This window comes from Neolamprologus multifasciatus, chromosome 19 (genome assembly GCF_963576455.1).
Source record: "Neolamprologus multifasciatus chromosome 19, fNeoMul1.2, whole genome shotgun sequence".
Lineage (NCBI taxonomy): Eukaryota > Metazoa > Chordata > Actinopteri > Cichliformes > Cichlidae > Neolamprologus > Neolamprologus multifasciatus.
The window spans coordinates 23842653-23864626 of NC_140457.1; the positions used below are offsets into that span (position 1 = coordinate 23842653).

Here is a 21974-nt window from a genome sequence, read left to right on the forward strand (position 1 = left end):
CGCTGTAGTCACTGTATGTTACTGTATGCATAAGCTAGATGTCACATTCATGCTGGTAATTTTTTTGCATTTCTTGTAAAATGCATGTTTGTAAATAAGTATGCAAGTGTGTGTTTTTACACACTTACAGACAGGTTAGTGTCATTCTATTATATGGTAAAAATGGCCTGTATTTGTATAGCGCTTTTCTAGTCCCTACCCCAAAGCACTTTACACAACCTGTCACACACACATTCACACACTGGTGATGGCAGCTACATTGTAGCCACAGCCACCCTGGGGCGCACTGACAGAGGCGAGGCTGCCGGACACTGGCGCCACCGGGCCCTCTGACCACCACCAGTAGGCAACGGGTGAAGTGTCTTGCCCAAGGACACAACGACCGAGACTGTCCAAACACACACACACACACACACACACACACACACACACTCGAACCGGCAACCTTCCGATTACAAGGCGAACTCTCAACTCTTGAGCCACGATCACATATCGATTTCTGGTTAGTTTCTGTTAGTTTTTCCCAGTTTAGGTTTTCTTGGTTTCAGGTTCACCCTCGCCATCCCTGTTGTATCCACTTTTGGTTAAATAAACTCACTTGCACCAGAGCTGCCGCATTTTGGGTCCTAAATAATGATATGTTAATTGTAAAAATTCTCCTTTTAAGAGGTTCGCTTATCGAACTAGTAAGGAATCCTCTACATCTGATATGTCTGAGAAATTATCTTGCATGAAAACCCCCATCACACTGGAGAGGTTCTCCTGGATGGCCCGGGAACAGCTCAGTGCCCTGTACTGGAAGAGCAGGGGCGAGAGGTCTGGGTGTATCTGTGTAGACTGCAGCCCTCTGTCCTAATGCTAAAAACAGCACTGCTTTCTGTGTGTGTGTGTGTGTGTGTGTGTGTGTGTGTGTGTGTGTGTGTGTGTGTGTGTGTGTGTGACTGTGTGCTTTGGAAGGGGAGGGATTGCATGTGTGGCTCTGTGGGTCTCTCTGAAATTTCCCTACATCGCCCGAGCAGGAGGAGTTTGTCTCATGAGGCATAAAAGCTCACAGCAGCTGCAGTTACTTTCAAAGCAGTGACTGTGAAGCTTATGTGAGTAGAATCTGAATGATTTTTTATATATTTATATATAATGTGGATAGTTTGTTTGGCCACAAAAATACTTTTTACAGACTTACTTTGGTGTATTGTTGTAATTAGATTGGATGATTTCAGTAGTTCTCTTTGTTGTGTTAGGGCTGATGTTGTTTATGTCTCATTTTTAAATGTGTTCTTCTGTAAAAAGTGTTTTTTTGTCTTCTTTCGTGCATGAAACATTGCAGTTTTTTTGTTATTGTGTTATCAAGTAGTTAAGTTACAGTGCTGGTAATAATTGATTTATAAAGCGGAAATCATTGTATTTATTTATAGAAAATTAAAAAAAATAGTAATGCCTGTATTGCAGATTTATGGTTTAATCTATTTTTTTGTTATTTCACAGTCATGATGTGCACAAGGCTAAAATGTTTAGTTTATGGCAATCATAGAAAAAAATTATATTAAGACAGAGAAACTGTTGTTGTTTTTTTAATTGCAGGTTTGTCAGCACCTTTCTTGGTCTATTGGTCACTTTTTACTACCTGGAGAAGAATGCGGACCTGGTCGGGTTCATCCACAACAGGCATAACCATCTCCATTTCTTCCAGAAGTAATAAACACCCTGTTTTAGGAGAAATGTGAACTGATTGAAAATTATTGATCTTTGCTTTTGTCCACCAGTGAATCCTACTTTTGAGGTATACCTTGAAAGACAATACCTGTTTGAAGCCGCTCAACAACTGATCGAGAGGGAGAAACATCTGTTTGGAGAGATAACCAAGGCTGATGCAATTAAAGCTCACGAGGAAGCAGTAGAAAAGCTTTCTGCAGACCATAAAGCACTTGACAAGCGTTTAGAGCAGATGGTGCAGCAGAGTCTTTCTCTCAGCAGTGAGGAAGAGGTGTCTGCTTTGACATCTGCAGTGAAAGCCATCAACCTTGAGGAAGAGCAGGACCAGCTGTGGGGACAAAAATGCGGGACGCCACCAGCCTGGAGGCCCAAGAAGTGGAAGGAGCACCATGACAAAGTGCTTCATGAATTAGTGTACAGTCGTTTGGAGAACCCATCGAGCCCCACTGGTGGCCAGGTGAACCAGTCGCCTATCCGAGCAGACGTCCAGTCCATGGGCAGGCAGCTGAAGGAGGACCTGCAGTGGGTGGTGGAGGAGGTGAAGAACTGCTACCCACCAGAGATGGACATCTGTAACTTTTATGCAAGAGAGTACCATCAAACTTTCAAGGCAAGACTCAAAAAGATTGCAGACTTTGTTCTGGATGACAAGGACTGCAGCTTCCTCCTGCGATGGGTGAAGGAGTTTTATCCAGGGTAAGCCACCAGTTCAATTATTGTTTGAAGCAGCATCTTTCTGTGCCTAAACAAGATGATATCTGTCAGTGTGAGGTCCTTCATTGTTTCTTGAAGAATAAATACCTGAACAATTACAGATAGATAGTGAATAATAATACAAATGTAACGGCTAATTACTTGTTTTCTTAATGTGCTAAATAAAATGGCATCTTTGTAGACTAAACACAACTTGGGGTGTTTATAGAAACTCATGTGTTATCTGCTCTGTGTATCAGAATCCTTGAAAAACCTGAGCTGGCCAGTAATATCAATACTGAAGCGCTGGGAAACCTGCTTCCTGACGAGTTACTGAAACCTCTGGAGGAGCAGTACCTCAGCAAACAACAGGTAACACAGTGTATCTAAGACATGTATCCAGTTAATCAGTATGGTCAATGCAGGGCTTAAAGTGAGATGTGCAAGTCAAGCGTCAAAGAGTTGCTGATTTTGGTGGATGTTTTTTTAGACATAATATTGCAGATGTAATTATTACTGTCAGTAATTAAATCTTTACACATGAAAGCGGTTTAATAGTGGCAGCTGTGTGTTGTTGTGTGTTTAGAGCGACCTGATGAAATATATTGGCCGAGTATTGGATGAAGCAAAGAAAGAGTGGGATCAAGGAAAGGAGCCGAGAAGAGATGATGGTTGCTACACCAGTCCTGTGGCCTATGATGTCATCCAGGTAGAGTTGCTGCAACAACATAACGTTAAAGAGGCTGAAATCAATGCTTTTATGAAAATGTATTAATATAAATTGAAAGGCGTCACTTGTGGTGGCCAACTTCAAGGATTCTTATAGTGAGTCACAGTGTTGGTCAAGTTACTTGAAAAAAGTAATCAGTAAGTAATTACTGATTACTTCCCCCAAAAAGTAATCCTTTTACTTTACTGATTACTTATTTTCAAAAGTAATTAGTTACTTAGTTACTTTTTAAAAACATGATTTACAACCTGAATAGGTGATAAAGCGATAGATCTTTCAGCCCAATTCTACTTTCTGCCTAATCCATCATACAAAATGTAATCAAATGAAAAAGTCTCTTTTTTTTTCTCCGTACCGGAAACCCGATCGGTACCGCGTATGCTCAGATCTTATGTCACTTCCTCTCTTTGCCAACATTGCGACATTTAATATATTTGAGTGACGCCCAGTTAGCTCATAGCATTTCTCAACAGCTCTGCCTCATTTTTGACAGCCCGGGACATTTAAACAATGTATAATCCGTATATAAACAAATTCATGCTTTTCTCCTCAACAGAGTGCGTCCCCCAATTGAACAACAGCGCTGTAAAATAAGAATGGCGCCTAATTACAGATTTAATAATACTGACTTAGTAATATGTCACGTGAAGATTCATCAGCCAGATTAAGTGTTTACTGACAATTGACAGAGATAGCGGACATCATCCTCACTATTCCGACAATCCTCTCTACACAGAAAAGCATAAACACACTCGACTATCACTAAATCAGCTGTTGAGAAATGCTATGAGCTAACTGGGCGCTAACCGTGTCACTCAAATACATTAACTGTCGCAATGTTGGCAAAGAGAGGAAGTGACGTAAGATTTGTGCATGTGGGTACCGATCGGGTTTCCGTTATGGATCGGGTAGCGACAGTGACAATTATCCATTCTTGATCTGCACACAGCTGTTGCCACAATCGTGGCGCTCGCTTACGTCATTGTCATGCGACGCTCACAAAAAATCATGGTTTTAGTAACGCAGTAACGCAGCATGCTTACGGGAAAGTAACAGTAATCTAATTACCTTTTTTGCAATAGTAATCCCTTACTTTACTCGTTACTTGAAAAAAGTAATCAGATTACAGTAGCACGCATTACTGCCCATCTCTGGTGAGTCATGCATTTGTTGACTTCTAATTGTTGACCATGATGAGAGGCTTTGGATACATTGCTATGTCAGAACTGTGCAATAAAAATTGTTGTGGTGAAAAAATTACATAACATTGTTACTTTAACTGGATCTGAAAATGATGGAAGTGCATTGCTGTGTAAAGTGCTTTGAGTACTTAAAACTGCCACTGATTTGTCAATCAATTTGTCTTCAGTTGATCAACGGCATCGTGACATCAGCACATATAACTGTAAGAGACCGACACAAGGCCCAGGAAATAACATCCAACCTGACAGACTTCATGCAGAGGTAACAAGGCTTCACAAGGCTGTCTTTTAATTATTGTCATTTGAAAATACATTTTAGTTTTATGTTTGGTAATAACAAGATAATAAAAGTGAAAACTGTTTTTAATCTTCTGCAGGTATCAAAAATTTCACAAAGACATCATAAGGCAGAACAAACCACACAGCAAAGCTTTCATAAAGGCAAACCTCAGCTGTGTCAAACAGTTCAGGTTTGTTTCTGATCCAGTTAGATGGAAATTCAGATTTTAACTTCATCATAACAGGCGAATACGTCACTGTGAGCTGATGTGTCCTGTGTGGTCTGTCTAAAGGGACTTCCTTGTGAAGCACGATCTGTTCCCAGAGGATGTGCGGGAAAACTGTTTGCAGGTCCTGACTGAGATGAAACAGTCTGCCCACACTTATTTATTAACTCCTGTGCACAAGAGCCTCAAGGTAAGTTCTTTACAACAGATTTAAAGGCAGTTTTTCTTAATTTCTGCTATCATCTTTGGAGATCAACAAAATGCCTTACATTTGTTCCTCACACAGCCACACTACCAGAAGGTGGGAACCAGTGACTGGCTGAAGAAGAACACATTTGAGAAGCTGCTGAATAGCACTGAAGACGAGCTTCAAGAACTTCAGGGTTCGACTCAATCCTGTCATCAGGTAGAAACATGACAGCGTGAAACTTTGCTATGAAGCCATTATTACCAACTTTTAAATCAATGGACTAAAATATGATCTTGTTACTTTAATTCAGGAGCTGATTGGTTGGCTTCAGCAGGAAATGACAGTAGAATATGTCTGGAGGCTCCTAAAAGGAGAGGTCAAACTGAAGGACAAGGATCGTCAGCAGAAGGCTTACATGACTGTGAAAGAAAATGCAGAGAGACTGCACGAGCTGTTTGCCAGAATGGTGAGACTTACCTTCACTGCACACTTTAGCTGAGACACAAATAAACTCAATCAAGCACAAACACTGATCAGCATAACATTGTTTGACAGGGTGAAACAACCTTAGTCACAAATTCAACTAACAATAATAAAAGAACCATTTTAAAAACCATTAAAAAAATAAATAAATAAATAAATTTCAAAACTATATTAAAGTTTTGAAATTTATCCTCTTACTTTGGTTTTACTTTCAAAATGAAGTGAAGAAAAAGAAAAATTAGTAAGAAATAGAAAAAAGACATTTGTCAATAGATATTGGATCTGGAATGGTGAGAGGACAAGGAGTTACAATTATGAGACAGGGATTACAATATTATTAAATGGAACAAGATCCTTTGCCACTTGCAGTACAAGATTTTGGGTAAGAATTGGAGCAAAATTCCAGTCTGTTTAACTGAAATAATTTAGATTCACATTTACTGCCCAGCTAGCTGGAAGTTCCAGTGCAATAGCTCCTGAAGGAAAAACATCATTATTTCAGCTATGTTGATTACAGTCTGAGGAAACTTGCAGACTAAACTGACGTCACTGATTTGTCTTCACAGGGATCCACACAAGACTGGTTAAAGGAAATCCTGACCAACATTGCAGAAGTGCTAAAACTCCAAGATATTCCTGCCATACAGATGCAAATCGTTTCACTGGGATCTGCTTATCCCGACATCAGGTAACTTTTGAAATGACTCAGACATTATTTACTTTAATACAAAAACATACAGAGTATAACTCACACAAATGTAATGTGCTGTCATTTTTGGGGACCTGGTGTATCATAAACAACTGAAGAAGTGTATAAAGAACTATATTATGATGAGAGGTTTGTGAGACATTAGGTCAGGATAAACAATCGTGCTTTTCAGAGAGAGCTGAGGGAAAACAGGAAGTAGACGGAGCGAAACATCTTAATTGGTATCAGATATATCTTGTGAGTAGGATGAGCTACATTCATGGAACTAACATGAGCTAAAAGTAGATGTGCTGCCTTTCTATTTTACATTACCAGTTTCACTGATAGTGCACTGAAACAGAGAACTAAATAAAACATGTTGGCATGAGAGAACCAGCAGCAGCTGTGTGTAGATGAAGTCAATAATGCTGTTAATTAGAGTTAAATGAAAGATTTCTTCCACCGGAAAATCAAACTGTCTAGTTTTGGTTTTATTTCTAACCTTAAAGAAAAAGGAGGAAGGGAACCAGGAGGCTTAAACACTGCTCTTGATAGTACTCATATATGTTTATGCTGAATAAGAGTTTTATGGAAGAGTTATTTGGTAAAACGAGTTCATATTCGGAGAGTCACATGCATTTGAGGCACGGATCCATTTCAGTAAGAGCTCCATCTATTGTCACATTTCCAACAGAGGTGGACTGAGTCACATTTTCCATCTCCCCTCTTCTCAGCAATTCAAAGAGGTGTGGTGATGTGCTAATGACAGCTGTTAGTGTTTGTAGGAAGGATGTGTGTCAGGGGCAGAAAACTGGCTACACACAGAAAAAGACATAACATGGCAATGAAACACAAGTCTTGACGGGATCAGTGAAGATATAACTTTTTCTGTTATTCTTATGTCGAAAGTGAAATAAAACATTGCAGATTATATTTAGCTGAAAAAAATGCTCAAACTCATTTCTTTATATTTTTTTCTTTTCTATATCAAATGTGGCAGCTTTCACAAGAAAATCATCACTTTTTTTAACCCTTTCTTCTTTCTGTCACCAACAGTGAAAAACATGTTTCAGCTCTGCTCAAACTCAAGACAAACCTCTCCAAAGCCGACAGGAAAATCGTCAAAACCACTCTGTTGGACACACTGAAGGAGAGCCGTGCTGATCCTGGAACCCGGAAGTTTTTCTCCAAAGTTAAAGTGAGATGAGCCGCACATTTGCTTCTTAGAGTATCACTGACTGAGAGTTTGGTTGCACAGCAGTAATATTATTGTGTATTATATTGTGTTACAGTCTATCTCTGTAAAGACATACAGAGTGAATGCCATGGGAAAACCTTGGTTCAGATGTTACTTAGACTGAAATCCCGATTATACGCAGACTCTGTGATGGTGAATGCTCGCTGTAGTCACTGTATGTTACTGTATACATAAGCTAGATGTCACATTCATGCTGGCAATTTTTGTGCATTTCATATAAACTGTAAATAAGTATGCAATTGTCTGTTTTTGCACACTTACAAACAGGTCAGTGTTGTTCTATTATATGTGGTTTTGTTTAAAAACTACAAAGTTGTATTTCATGCCATATTGTATTACAGAGAATTATACATGTCTCATGTACATAAATAGATGTAAGTTGAGTTTTTTTAATAAATGTGCAAAAACCTGCTCAATTTTTTTTACTGTTTACTTTGTTTAGTAGATGATCCACATGTAAAGTGACTGTAGGGTTTATAGTATGTGGAAAAAACAGCAATAGTACTGCAACAGACAGGGAATGAAGTTACAGTTGATGTCTATAATAAGCAGTGTTGGACAAGTTGCTTTGAAAAAGTAATTAATTATAGTTACTAGTTACTTCAAAAAAAGTAACTGAGTAACTGAGTTAGAATATTCTAAAAGTAATTAATTACTTCAAAAGCAACTATTGCGTTACTTTAAAAAAAAAGTTTAACCCTCTGGGGTCCAGGGTGTAATTGGCCATTTTTAACTACTTTTGATGTTTCCTCTACATTTCACCTTTAAAAACAGTTTATTTGCCTTGTTTGGTTTCATCCTTTTCAGCACAACCTCATGTGTCTGAATTTACAGTTATGTTTTCATTTTGATATACTGTATTAACACAATTGATGTAAAATCAAACAAAAAACATAAAATCTGAGTAGAAAGTTATATTTTTAATGTAACAACCACAAACATGTTTAATGAATCATATTTCATAACTTTAAATGCAAATATAAATTGTCAATTTTAAAATCCTATGCACAAGTTTTGCAAACAACAAAGCTGTTTGCAGCCATTTACCTTTTGCCCCTTTTTAAATAACCACTTCAAACTATTTATATAACAATCAGCTGTTCTGCATTCAATAAGATGCCACACAAATTATTTGTGCCACTCCAAACAATAATTTCTGTCCACCATAAAGGAGAACATCACAGCCTGATACCTGCAGGCCTGACAGCAGCAGGTGAATCACTCCTGTTTCTACCTGGAGACAGCAGTCGCCTCATTGTTCTGACACACAACACAAAACTATCCACAACACTACACACTAACTACACAAGACAACACATTAACTACACACTCCAAACACGCAAAACGTCACAAATCTCTCACATCTCCAAACTCGCTCTCTCTCTCTCTCGCTCTCTCTCTCGCTCGCTCTCTCTCGCCGTCACTCCTAAAACTTCCCTAAACAACCAAATGTCATGTTGCCATATCATTTTTTGATTGGTCGACATGGTGCATTTTTCCACCAACAGGAACGGGCTGTTTTTTGGTTTGTTTTTTAATTTTTTGCTCATAAGCAGAGAGTGCTTGCTAGCGCTGTCCTTAGACAGTAAAAATGATGAAAGTATTCAGGAAAAAACACGCGTGTATATTGTTTATCATGACTCTGGTTTTACGTGGCCTATCAACACAATTTAAAAACTGGTAAATATCACCTTGTTGCTTTGTCATCTTGAAGTGGTCATGTGGTTGGCTTAACAGGACTACTTTATTCTTCCTCAGTCAAACAGCAACACTCATGCGATTGTTTTGCCCCCTTAGCTCCAGGTGTTGTGCCAAAAAGTGATGTCTGCCAGAAAGTGATAACCGTCTGCGGGAGCGCGCCCAGCTGCTTAAAGCTGTTGTGCCCAGATTACTTACGTAGACAGCTACTTACATGGAACTGATATAAGATGCGGTAAGCTGAAGACAGCTTCGACCGTCTGCTTGTTGAAAAATAGTAAGGCGACCGCACTGCATTTTCTTGTTAGTGACGGTAACCCAGATTACTCATTAGTGAAAAAGGTAACGCCGTTACTTGTAACGCCGTTATTCCCATCACTGCTGCTGAGACACGGCTGTTAGTTGCTGCATTAAGGAAAATGTGTTCGACATTTCCCCGCTGCTTCCCCCGCAGATCCTGCAGATCCTGCAGAGTGAACGGTAAGAAAAACTGTTACTGTATCACAGCAGGAGATTTAAGTTATAGGCAATAAAAACCACACAGGTCAAATGTGGCTGACACTTTTAACTGACAAAAATGTTACTATAAAAATCAGTTGAAGTCATTTAAATTGCAAAAGAGACACTTTGAATGTTTCTCAATTGCTGTTGCAATTTTGTATGAAATCATAGAGGGCCTTGAAGGGAAAGAACAATTGCCTTAGATCTGAAAAAACACCAGAGCAAGAAAATAAAACTTGTTTTGACCTTTTGTGCCTCACTTTAGTGGTTAGTGCTCTACAGCAACAAGCGCCTCGTAGTCGGCTGGGGCCTTCATGTGGAGCGTTTGCATGTTCTTCCTGCACCTGCGTGGATTTCCTCCCAAAGTGTACGAGTGTGAGCTTGTCGTTCTCTTTTTGTTAGTCCAATAATTACATCTCCCAGATCAGGATAAAGAAAGAAAGGCATCTTAAATGGACTGGTGTTCATATAGCGCAACAGAGGAAGGAGCTAAAAGGTTTAGAGGAGCCTACGCAGGGGTTTGTGTTGTTGTCATTTCTCCATATAGACATCATAATACTTAAAGCCTTCAGAGCGCTCTGATCCTGCCTTGCTCCAACTCATCTCCTGGCACCTCTTCCACAATGTTGAGTAAAATCCTTTCTGCCCGACCAAGCTGTTGTTCCTTTTAATTTGAACAGAAAGTCTGTGTACTCTGTTTGCCCAACCGCCACTAATGTGGCATCAACATAGAAGTCCACTGTGTCCTTTTGACAGTACAGTAGGACTCATACAAATTGCAGAAATGGTGTTTGATGCCAAAGTCTCAGTCATGAACACACTAACACTTTGATGAATGCATCAGGAGCAACTCAGGGTTCAGTATCTTGCCCAAGGATACTTCCACACGCAGTTTGGAGGAGCCAGGGATCAATCCACAGACCTTCCAACTGGTAAACGACCTGCTGGACTACCTGAGCAAGCACCTTTTTTACAGATAATGTGGGTGGGGTTTTTTGTATTTTTTGTCTTAAATTAAATGGTGACATTTAGCTGGTCTATGTTCCTACTCCCACTAATGGCCAAGAGCTCTTGGCAGTGACCAAAAACATGAGACTGTGGATACAAATGCTGGAAATAACCTTTCTAAGAGGGTAGGGGGACTTTCACTTAGAGATGGGGTGAGAATCTCAATCATTCAGAGGGACTCACAACTGCTGCTCCTCCACATGGAAAGCAGCCACTGGTTTGGATATGTGACTAGGGTGCCTCCTAGGTGAGAGCTTTCAAGCATATCCAGCTGGGATAAGGCCTTCAGGCACAACCCTACACTGGAGAGATTCTCCTGGATGGCCCGGGAACAGCTCAGTGCCCTATACTGGAAGAGCTAGGGAGAGAGAGATCTGGGTGTCTCTGTGTAGACTGCAGCCCTCTGTAACCCAGGCCTGGATAAATGTTTGTTTGACTTAGTAAAAGATATATCTGCAGTGTGTATCCACACAGCAGCAGAAAGGTCAAAGTGGATGTCAGTCGTTTAAAAGATGCAATGTAAACACCAGAAAGAACAATATGAAACCAAAGTAAGTAAGTAAGTCATACTGGACTTTTTCTGTATTAAAACAGAATAACAGATCTAAAGAGTCTGTTCACATGTACAAATAAACCTTTAATAATTAACTGATACCCAAACCAAATTAAAGCATCATTTACTTTTGTGACTCCATTAGTTATTCTGGTCCTGAATGCTGCTGAAACAACAGAAAATTGCAAGGATACATCATTTGGCAGAAAGAAAAATCATTTTAGTACTTGTTCAGATATGTTTTCAACAATTTTATTTGAATTAATTTTATGTTTGTCTGTCATAACAGTCAGCTCGATGTTTCACTGAGTCACCAAACAAAAGCAAAAGTCTTTGTTTGTCAGTGCCATCCGAAGCATACTACGCACCGAGACTTTCTGACCTGCAAACAATCTGGTTGAGTGTGTGTGTGTCTGTGTGTGTCTGTGTGCTTTGGAAGTTTGTCTCATGAGGCATAAAAGCTCACAGCAGCTGCAGTTACTTTCAAAGCAGTGACTGTGACGTAGAATCTGAAAGATGTTTTATGTTCTTTATAGATATATATAATGTTGATAGTTTGTTTGGCCACAAAAATACTTTTTACAGACTTACTTTGGCGTATTCTTGTAATTAGATTGGATGATGTTTTGTGTTTTTTCTGATGTCAGTAGTTTTCTTTGTGTTAGGGCTGATGTTGTTTATGTCTCATTTTTAAATGTGTTGTTCTGTAAAAAGTGTTTTTTGATCTTCCTTCCTGCATGACGCATGACAGTTTTTTGTTATTGTGTTTTTTATCATGTCGTTAAGTTACTGTGCTGATAATAATTGTGGGATTTATAAAGCGGAAATCTCGGATAGCAGATTTTCTATAATAATCTTATTGGAATTCAAAGCAATTCAATGCATTTATTTATTGATTATTATGTATTATGACAATGTACATATTGCAGATTTATGGTTTAATCTATTTTTAATTTCATGGTCATGCTATACACAAGGCTAAAATGTTTAGTTTATGCCAATCATATAAAAAAATGTATATTAAAACAGATTTTTTTTTAAATTGCAGATTTGTCAGCACCTTTCTTGGCCTGTTGGTCACGTTTTACGACCTGGAGAAGAATGCGGACACAGCCGGGTTCATCCACAACAGGCACGTCCAACAGTTCCCCTGAACAAACTTTAAGAGCTGGAGGAAAATGGTTTAAAAAGTTCTGGCGAAGCCCCACAGGTCAACCCAGTGACAACGGTCCTTCCAGTACTGATGGACACCAATCACCTAGTGAAGAAGATGTATGTCACTCACCAGTTGGTGAGTGACATACATCCAGCTGTTATTAGCTATTTCCTGTTAACCCTCTGTATCTCAACTAAATTGTGTTTTGTGTGACATATTAAAAAAAGAAAGGAAATTGATGTTATGGTTGTTCCACAAAATAGTGCTGATGTGTAAAAAAAACACCTCTATTACAGAAATAAGGTTCTCCATTTCCTCCAGAAATGTTAAATACCTTATTTTGAGAGAAATATGAACTGTTTGAAGATTATTGATCTTTGTTTTTGTCCACCAGTGACTCCAACTTTTGAGGAATGCCTTGAAGGACAATACCTGTTTGAAGCCACTCAACTGTTGATAGACAGGGAGAAACATCTGTTTGGAGAGATAACAGAGGCTGATGCACTCAAAGCTCACGAGGAAGCAGTAGAAAAGCTTGCTGCAGACTATGAAGCCCTTGAAAAGCGTATAAAGCAGACTGTGCAGCAGAGTTTTTCTCTCAGCACTGAGGAAGCATCAGTGTCTGCTTTGACATCTGCAGTGAAAGCCATCAACCTTGAGGAAGAGCAGGACCAGCTGTGGGGACAAAGATGCCGGACGCCACCAGCCTGGAGGCCTAAGAAGTGGAAGGAGCACCATGACAAAGTGCTTCATGAATTAGTGTATAGTCGTTTCGAGAACCCATCAAGCCCCACTGGTGGCCAGGTGAACCAGTCCTCGATCCAGGCAGACATCCAGTCCATGGGCAGGCAGCTGAAAGAAGACATGGAGTGGGTGGTGGAGGTTGTGAAGAACTGCTACCCACCAGAGATGGACATCTGTAACTTTTATGCAAGACTGTACCATCAAACTTTCAGCGCAAGACTCAAAAAGATTGCAGACTTTGTTCTGGATGACAAGGACTGCAGCTTCCTCCTGCGATGGGTGAAGGAGTTTTATCCAGGGTAAGCCACCAGTTCAATTATTGTTTGAAGTAGCATCTTTCTGTCCCTAAACATGATGATATCTGTCAGTGTGAGGTCCTTCATTGTTTCTTGAAGAATAAATACCTGAACAATTACAGATAGATAGTGAATAATAATACAAATGTAACGGCTAATTTCTTGTTTTCTTAATGTGCTAAATAAAATGTCATCTTTGTAGACTAAACACAACTTGGGGTGTTTACAGAAACTCATGTGTTATCTGCTCTGTGTATCAGAATCCTTGAAAAACCTGAGCTGGTCAGTAATATAAATACTGAAGCGCTGGGAAACCTGCTTCCTGACGACTTACTGAAACCTCTGGAGGAGCAGTACCTCAGCAAACAACAGGTAACACAGTGTATCTAAGGCGTGTATCCAGTTAATCAGTATGGTCAATGCAGGGCTTAAAGTGAGATGTGCAAGTCCAGCATCAAAGAGTTGCTGGTTTAAGTTTTTTGAATATAATATTGTAGATGTAATTATTACTGTCAATAATTAAATCTGAAAGCAGTTTAAAAGTGGCAGCTGTGTGTTGTTGTGTGTTTAGAGCGACCTGATGAAATATATTGGCCGAGTATTGGATGAAGCAAAGAAAGAGTGGGATCAAGGAAAGGAGCCGAGAAGAGATGATGGTTGCTACGCCAGTCCTGTGGCCTATGATGTCATCCAGGTAGAGTTGCTGCAACAACTTGATATTAAAGAGGCTGAAATCGATGCTTTTTAAAAAATGTATTAATACAAAGTGAAAGGCGTCACTTGTGGTGGCCAACTTCAAGGATCCCTATAGTGAGTCCTGCATTTGTTGACCATGATGAGAGGCTTTGAATAAATTGCTATGTTGTGGTTAAATAATGACCTAACATTGTTTTGACATGACATTTCCTCTGTTATTCACTGTAGAACACTTAAGAAGTGCCGACAAATATTTTCCAGCCTGCTGCACATATTAACCAAACTGAAAAAGACTTTGAGAAACTTTGAGGAAAAGATTAACAAACAAGGAAGACAATAGTTTTTGTTAGGGTCAATTGTAGAAAGTCACAGTTTCAAACCCTCCCATGGTTCTGTAGTTTAATCACTTGGGTTAGTCACTAACATTGTAAAGCACTGGGTTTGGTTCCTGGTGTGTAACTGGATCTGAAAATGATGGAAGAGCACTGCTGTGTAAAGGGCTTTGAGTACTTAAAACTGCCACTGATTTGTCAATCCATTTGTCTTCAGTTGATCTACGGCATCGTGACATCAGCACATATAACTGTAAGAGACCGACACAAGGCCCAGGAAATAACATCCAACCTGACAGACTTTATGCAGAGGTAACAAGGCTTCACAAGGCTGTCTTTTAAATATTGTCATTTGAAAATACATTTTAGTTTAATGTTTGGTAATAACAAGATAATAAAAGTGAAAACTGTTTTTAATCTTCTGCAGGTATCAAACTTTCCATGAAGACGTCATTAAGCAGAACAAGCCGCACAGCAAAGTTTTCATAAAGGCAAACCTCAGCTGTGTCAAACAGCTCAGGTTTGTTTCTGATCCAGTTAGATGGAAATTCAGATTTTAACTTCATCATAACAGGCGAATACGTCACTGTGAGCTAATGTGTCCTGTGTGGTCTCTCTAAAGGGACTTCCTTGTGAAGCACGATCTGTTCCCAGAGGATGTGAAGAAAAACTTTGCAGGTCCTGACTGAGATGAAACAGTCTGCCCACACTTATTTATTAACTCCTGTGCACAAGATCCTCAAAGTAGGTTCTTTACAACTGCAGATATCAATAATCCTCAGGATTAAATCCTAATATGTCTTAATCAAAGATTTAAAAAACTTTGTTATTTGTTCCTCACACAGCCACACTACCAGAAACTGGGAACCAGCGACTGGCTGAAGAAAAACACGTTTGAGAAGCTGCTGAACAGCACTGAAGACGAGCTTCAAGAACTTCAGGGTTCGAGTCAGTCCTCTTACCAGGTAAAAGGAGGAAACTTTATAATGGACTGAATGGCCATTATTGCCTTCATTGCCAGTGTTTTAGTAAAAGGATTATGATGCGCTCTGACTACTTATATACTTGGTTTAAATTCAGGAGCTGATTGGTCAGCTTCACCAGGAAGTGACAGTGGAATATGTCCAAAGGCTCCTGAAAGGAAAAGTCAAATTAAAGAACACCAAAAAGCAGCAGAAGGCTTACGAGACTGTGAAAGAAAATGCAGCGAAACTGCACGAGCTGTTTGCCAAAATGGTGAGACTTGATCTTTAATGCACACTTTAACTGAGACACAAATTAAATCAATTAAGCACAAACACTGATCAGCATAACATTGTTTGACAGGATGAATCAGAATCAGAAAGGGTTTTATTGTCAAATGTTGAGCAGGTTTACAACATTAGGAAATTGCTGTGGTACTTATTGCAAAACATACTGTGAGACAAACGCTTAAATAAACATAAAAATTTAAATTAAAAGTGCTAAGCAGATTGATATATACATGTATGCAGGTGATGATCAGTGCAAAAATGGAACAGATGCACAGAAAACAGTATAGTGTCATGTGTTTGTGGTGGGAACAGTCATATGGTTATTGTTCATGAGTCCAACAGCAGAGGGGAAGAAACTGTTCTTCTGCCTGAGGGGAGCAGGTCAAACAGACTGTGTCCAGAATGAGAAGGATCCGAGCTGCACACCCCAGTGTCCTGGAGGTGTACAGGTGCTGCAGAGATGGGAGTCTGCAGCCAATCACCATCTCAGCAGAGCACACAACATGCCGCAGTCTGTTTGACCCTGATGGTGGCTCCATCATACCGCACGGTAATGGAGGAGATGAGGATGGACTCGATGATTGCAGTGTTGTTGGCAGGTTGAATTTCTTCAGCTGCCTCAGGAAGTACATCCTCTGCTGGGCCTCATGACGGAGGTGATGGTGGGCTCCCACTTGAGGTCCTGGGTGTTGGTGGCACCAAGGAAGCGGAATGAGGCGAACAACCTTAGTCACAAATTCAACTAACTACAGTAAAAGAACCGTTGACGGGTTGTATTTAAGTTTTGAAATTTACCCTCTTACTTTGGTTTTACTTTTAAAATCAAGTGAATAAAAAGAAAAATCAGTACGAAATAGAAAAATACATTTGTCAATAGATATTGGATCTGGAATGATGAGAGGACAAGGAGTGGGAGGGGGTCACTATTATGAGACAGGGATTATAATAAGCTAAAATGGATCCTTTGCCAGTTGCAGTACAGGACTGGAGCAAATTTTCAGTCTGTGTAACTGAAAGAACTTAAAATTCACATATACTGCCCAGCTAGCTGAAAATTCCAGTGCAATTACTCCAGAAGGAAAAAACATCATTATTTCCAAAAACAGCAGCTATGCTGATTACAATCTGAGGAAACTTGCAGACAAAACTGACGTCCCTGATTTGTCTTCACAGGGATCCACACAAGACTGGTTAAAGGAAATCCTGACCAACATTGCAGAAGTGCTAAAACTCCAAGATATTCCTGCCATACAGATGCAAATCGTTTCACTGGGATCTGCTTATCCTGACCTCAGGTAACTTTTGAATTGACTCAGACATTATTTACTTTAATACAAAAACATACAGAGTATAGCTCACGGAAATGTAATGTGCTCTCGTTTTTGGCCTGGTGTATCAACTGTAACATAATCAATAAGGACAGAACTATATTATGATGAGAGGTTTGTGAGACATTAGGTCAGGATAAACAATCGTGCTTTTCAGAGAGAGTTGAGGGAAAACAGGAAGCTGACTGAGCGAAACATCTTAATTGGTATCAGATATATCTTGTGAGCAGGATGAGCGACATTCACGGGAACTAACATGAGCTAAAAATAGATGTGCTGCCTTTCTATTTTACATTACCAATTTCACTGATAGTGCACTGAAACAGAAAGCTAAATAAAAAACGCTGGCATGAGAGAAGCAACAGCGGCTTTGTGTAGATGAAGTCAATAATTCCTGTTAATTAGAGTTAAAAGGAGAGTTTTTTTCCAAATGTGGCACCAGAAACCAAACTGTCTTGTTTTGGTCTTATTTCTAACCTTATAGGAAAAAGGGAAAGGGAACCAAGAGACGTAAACACTGCTCTTGATAGCACTCATATATGTTTATACTGAATAAGAGTTTTATGGAAGAGTTATGTAAAACTAGTTCATACTTGGAGTGTGATGGACCGAGTTGAAAAAGCAGGAGAAGTCACAGGAATTGTTAGAAAAGTAAGGTTTTCATTTAGTTAACTCAAAAAATTATATTTACAAAAGTAAGAAAACAAAACTGAAATCAGGCAAAGAACTGCGAATTCAACAAACGTCCAGGGCTTTGTCCGGGGCCATCACTGGAGGAGGCACATGTGCTGAACTTCGTGGTCCTCGAGCAGTTTGTGGAGGGGCTGCCCGAGGCCACTGCCCACTGGGTCTGCTGGCATCGGCCTGCCGACTTCACCACAGCCGTGACGTTGGTGGAGGATCACCTGGCCACTGTACTGGAGGCTACACGGCCTGCTCATCCCCTAATTTTGGGCACCAATTGGCCGGAGGTTACATAGCTTGTTGGGGCAGTATGCGGGGATGAGATCGCGACCTGTAGACGCATGTAATGTCTGCACAGCGCTCAGTGGTGACGCAAGGTCATCTGACACTGACTCTGGGGGGGAGGAGGCAGAAAAGTGTGGCACAAGCCCTGTTTCGTGTCATCTCCGGGGTCGGTATTCCAAAAGAAATACTGACCACCCAGGGCACGGCGTTCGTGTCTCGCACACTAAAGGAGCTATAAAAATTACTGGGCATTAAATCTGTTCAGACCAGTGTCCACCTCCTTCAGACTGGCAGGCTGGTGGAGCGGCTGAACAAGACTTTAAAGTCCATGATTCGTAAGTTCATTCACGAGGATGAACGCAATTGGGATCGCTGGTTAGACCCTCTGTTGTTTGCAGTGAGGGAGGTATCCCAGACCTCCACAGGATTTTCTCCCTTTGAGTTGCTGTAGAGCAGACAGCCATGGAAGGGGCTCGACCTGATTAAAGAAAACTGGGAGGAAGGGTCGAGCCCCGTAAAAAATGAGATTCAGTACGTGCTGGACCTGAGAGCAAACCTCCACAGGTTGGGGAGTCTGTAACGGGCAGGTGCATCCACGGGTGGAGAAAACAGCAGCGATTGCATCCTGTCTGCGCCGGAAGACCAAAAAGGAGGTGGCACTGTCGCTACCCGATCCGTACCGGAAACCGTACCGATCTGTAACTACCTTTTTATTTTTCGTTTTTGTCTACATTGTACTGAAATGCGTCATTATTGCAAACATTTTAAGATATACTTATTATTCTTAACATCTTAACGGATACTCTGACCCGTAACTATCGTAAAACGCTACGACCGGAAGTAGACACCTTTCGCGCATGCGGGGTACCGATCGGGTTTCCGGTACGGATCGGGTAGTGACAGGCACGTCTCCTGGGCTGGCAGGCTACTACCGCCGGTTTGTGCCTAGGTTCGCGGACCTGGCCAGCCGCTTGACCGATCTCACCAGGAAAGGTGCGCCCGATCTGGTCCAGTGGACGGAGCAGTGCCAGGTGGCGTTTGTGCAGCTAAAACAGGCTCTCTGTGGGGAGCCGCTGCTGTTCACACGTAACTTTTGGTGGTTGTGGCCGATTTCCTCTCCTGCTCGCGGGGGTGTACGTTTGGCTGGATGGAGCCCCAGCCTTAGTCGGGCGGTGGGGGTGTGTGGGGGAGGTGTGGTCTCTGGCCTGCTGCAGCGGAGGAGTGACACAGTGAGCTCGCAGGGCGGTGCGCAGGCGGGAAGAACGGGTGTGCCTGACTGTTTCATTAACTGTGTGTCTGTTCTGTTTGGCAGTGAGAGCTGACATGAGACGTGTGTGTGGCACAGAGTGAGGAGTGTCTGCATAAACAAAGAACTGTTCCTCTCACTTTTAGACTGTGTGTGTATGTTACAGAGTCCCATGTCACAATAAGTAAATTAAATGTGCGCGCTTACAAACTGAACGAATGTGCTTAAACCAATCAATAAACTTATTGGAAACTAACGTGTGTTATTGTGTTCAAATGAAGAAATAAAAATACACAAGAGTTACCAACTGTAGAGTGTGGCCATGGGTTTTGCCATCACATGGAGAATCACATGCATTTCAGGCACAGATCCATTTCAGCAGTAGGAGTTCCACCTATTGTCACATTTCCAACAGAGGTGGACTGAGTCACATTTTCCATCTCCCCTCTTCTCAGCAGTTTAGATGATGGTGATGTTTTACTGACAGCTGTTAGTGTTTGCAGGAAGGATGTGTGTCAGGTGCAGGAAACTGGCTACAGACAGAAAAAGACATAACATGGCAATGAAACAAAAGTCTTGACGGGATCAGTGAAGATATAACTTTTTCTGTTATTCATATGTTGAAAGTGAAATAAAACATTGCAGATTATATTTAGCTTAAAAAAAATGCTCAATTTCTTTATATTTTTTTCTTTTCTATATCAAATGTGGCAGCTTTCACATGACAATTCTTTTTTCACAGTCTCTGACTTTACATAGAGAAAATCATCACTTTTTTTTAACCCTTTCTTCTTTCTGTCACCAACAGTGAAAAACATGTTTTGGCTCTGCTCAAACTCAAGACAAACCTCTCCAAAGCCGACAGGAAAATCGTCAAAACCACTCTGTCAGACACACTGAAACAGAGCTGTGCTGATCCTGGAACCCGGAAGTTTTTCTCCAAAGTTGAAGTGAGATGAGCCGCACATTTGCTTCTTAGAGTATCACTGACTGAGAGTTTGGTTGCAGAGCAGCAATATTATTGTGTATTATATTGTGTTACAGTCTATCTCTGTAAAGACATACAGAGTGAATGCCAGGGAAAAACCTTCAGATGTTACTGAAATCCCGATTATGCGCAGACTCTGTGATGGTGAATGCTCGCTGTAGTCACTGTATGTTACTGTATACATAAGCTAGATGTTACATTCATGCTGGCAATTTTTGTGCATTTCATATAAACTGTAAATAAGTCATTCAAGAGTCTGTTTTTACAGACTTACAAACAGGTCAGTGTTGTTCTATTATATGTCGTTTTGTTTAAAAACTACAAAGTTGTATTTTATGCCATATTGTATTACAGAGAATTATACATGTCTCATGTACATAAATAGATGAGTAAGTTGAGTTTTTTTAATAAATGTGCAAAACCCAGCTCATTTTGTTTTTAGTGTTTACTCTGTTTAGTAGATGATCCACATGTAAACTAACTGTAGGGTTTATAGTATGTGGAAAAAACAGCAACAGTACTGGCAACAGACAGGGAATGAAGTTAAAGTTAATGTCTATAATAAGTATCAACATATGTTAATTATAAAAATCATAAGAATGATAACTGCAGGTTACAAGTGAACACTATATCTATACATGTAGCTTGATAGGTAATGCAGCATTACCGACAAACCCTACAGCAACTATCTCCACCAAAACCATGGAGGAGGAGAGGCTATGATCAAGGTAGCATGGAGGGAAGTTAGCCATTAATAGTTCAGAAATGGTTCTAAAAGATCTTCCCAGCTTGTGTAAGTCTATAACTCTCCTTCTTAGAGGTTTATTTATTGAATCATATAAGGAATCATCTAAATCTGATATGTCTAAGAAATTATCTTGCATGAAGCCCATGAATCTTTGAGGAAGTCTTTGAAGAAATCCTGTGAAGTCCGAGGTTGCATGGCTTTAAAGATTATATTTAATGAACCCTTCATCAACGGAGTATTAACAATACTCATCCACTGGTTTCCCAACCCAGAGAGGAATTGCTCTTCCGTGACTCCAGCAGCTTTGAACAATTCTGGGAAATCATTGGCACGCTCAATGAATCCCAGTTTATTTATTCATTGTTTTATATACTTGTAGCTAATGAGCTGGGGAAGCATGTCTTGAAGGAAACTATTTTCAAAATGCAGCTTTTGTCCGGAAAGTGTGTCAAAACTGCAGGAGGTGGGATATTGCCTAGTCAGGGGGGAGGAGGTCACAGTAAAAAAATTCCCCAATGAGAGGCAGAGGGAGTAAAGGAAAATGATCTCATTAAAGGATCTAGTGATGAATTTGACTGGGAATAACCAGGCTGATAAGAAACTCCATGGTGCTTTCCTGCTATGACACTCTGACCTCCACAGTCTTTTGTCAGTTTATTGTTTTATCAATATTTTGACCTTTTAACTTTTTCTGTTAAAAGGGCAAGATTTTTGAGAAAATAGAAGAGCGAAGGGGGGTTTTTTTTCCCCGTAAAAATAAAGCAGGAACCTGTATGGGTCAATATACTCTGAAGCCTGTTACGGCCTGGGACAACAGCCTTGGTCCACAGCAGTTCGTGCTGTAAGATGCCAAAATAGAAGCTTCAGATCTCGCCTTTGCAGGTGATGTAGATGACCAGACATGATGGTTGACACTCAGTAAGAAGATGACCTGTTATGCTTTACTTATTTCTTAATTTTTCCCTCCTTTTTTTGTGGTCTTCTCTTTTCTTCTTGCT

At 40.3% G+C, this 21974-nt stretch overlaps 1 protein-coding gene and 1 pseudogene across 2 annotated transcripts; both read left to right on the forward strand.

The window, feature by feature from the left end:
* The first annotated feature begins 862 nt into the window (after positions 1 to 862).
* On the forward strand, positions 863 to 8805 carry LOC146496674 (tumor necrosis factor alpha-induced protein 2-like). The gene is made up of 12 exons (XM_085142757.1): positions 863 to 1094; positions 1579 to 1662; positions 1761 to 2406; positions 2664 to 2775; positions 2990 to 3112; positions 4503 to 4597; positions 4713 to 4805; positions 4908 to 5031; positions 5128 to 5247; positions 5342 to 5497; positions 6081 to 6202; positions 7259 to 8805. The coding sequence occupies exons 2-12, from the start codon at positions 1632 to 1634 to the stop codon at positions 7407 to 7409; spliced, it is 1773 nt and encodes a 590-aa protein (XP_084998883.1). The 5' UTR covers positions 863 to 1094; positions 1579 to 1631; the 3' UTR covers positions 7410 to 8805.
* Positions 8806 to 9346: 541 nt separating this feature from the next.
* LOC146496675 (tumor necrosis factor alpha-induced protein 2-like) lies at positions 9347 to 20658 on the forward strand (annotated as a pseudogene). Its single transcript, XR_014871093.1, has 12 exons — positions 9347 to 9638; positions 12269 to 12511; positions 12771 to 13419; positions 13677 to 13788; positions 13988 to 14110; positions 14662 to 14756; positions 14872 to 14964; positions 15067 to 15188; positions 15290 to 15409; positions 15525 to 15680; positions 16871 to 16992; positions 20049 to 20658. The product of XR_014871093.1 is annotated as a tumor necrosis factor alpha-induced protein 2-like (transcript).
* The last annotated feature ends 1316 nt before the right edge of the window (positions 20659 to 21974 follow it).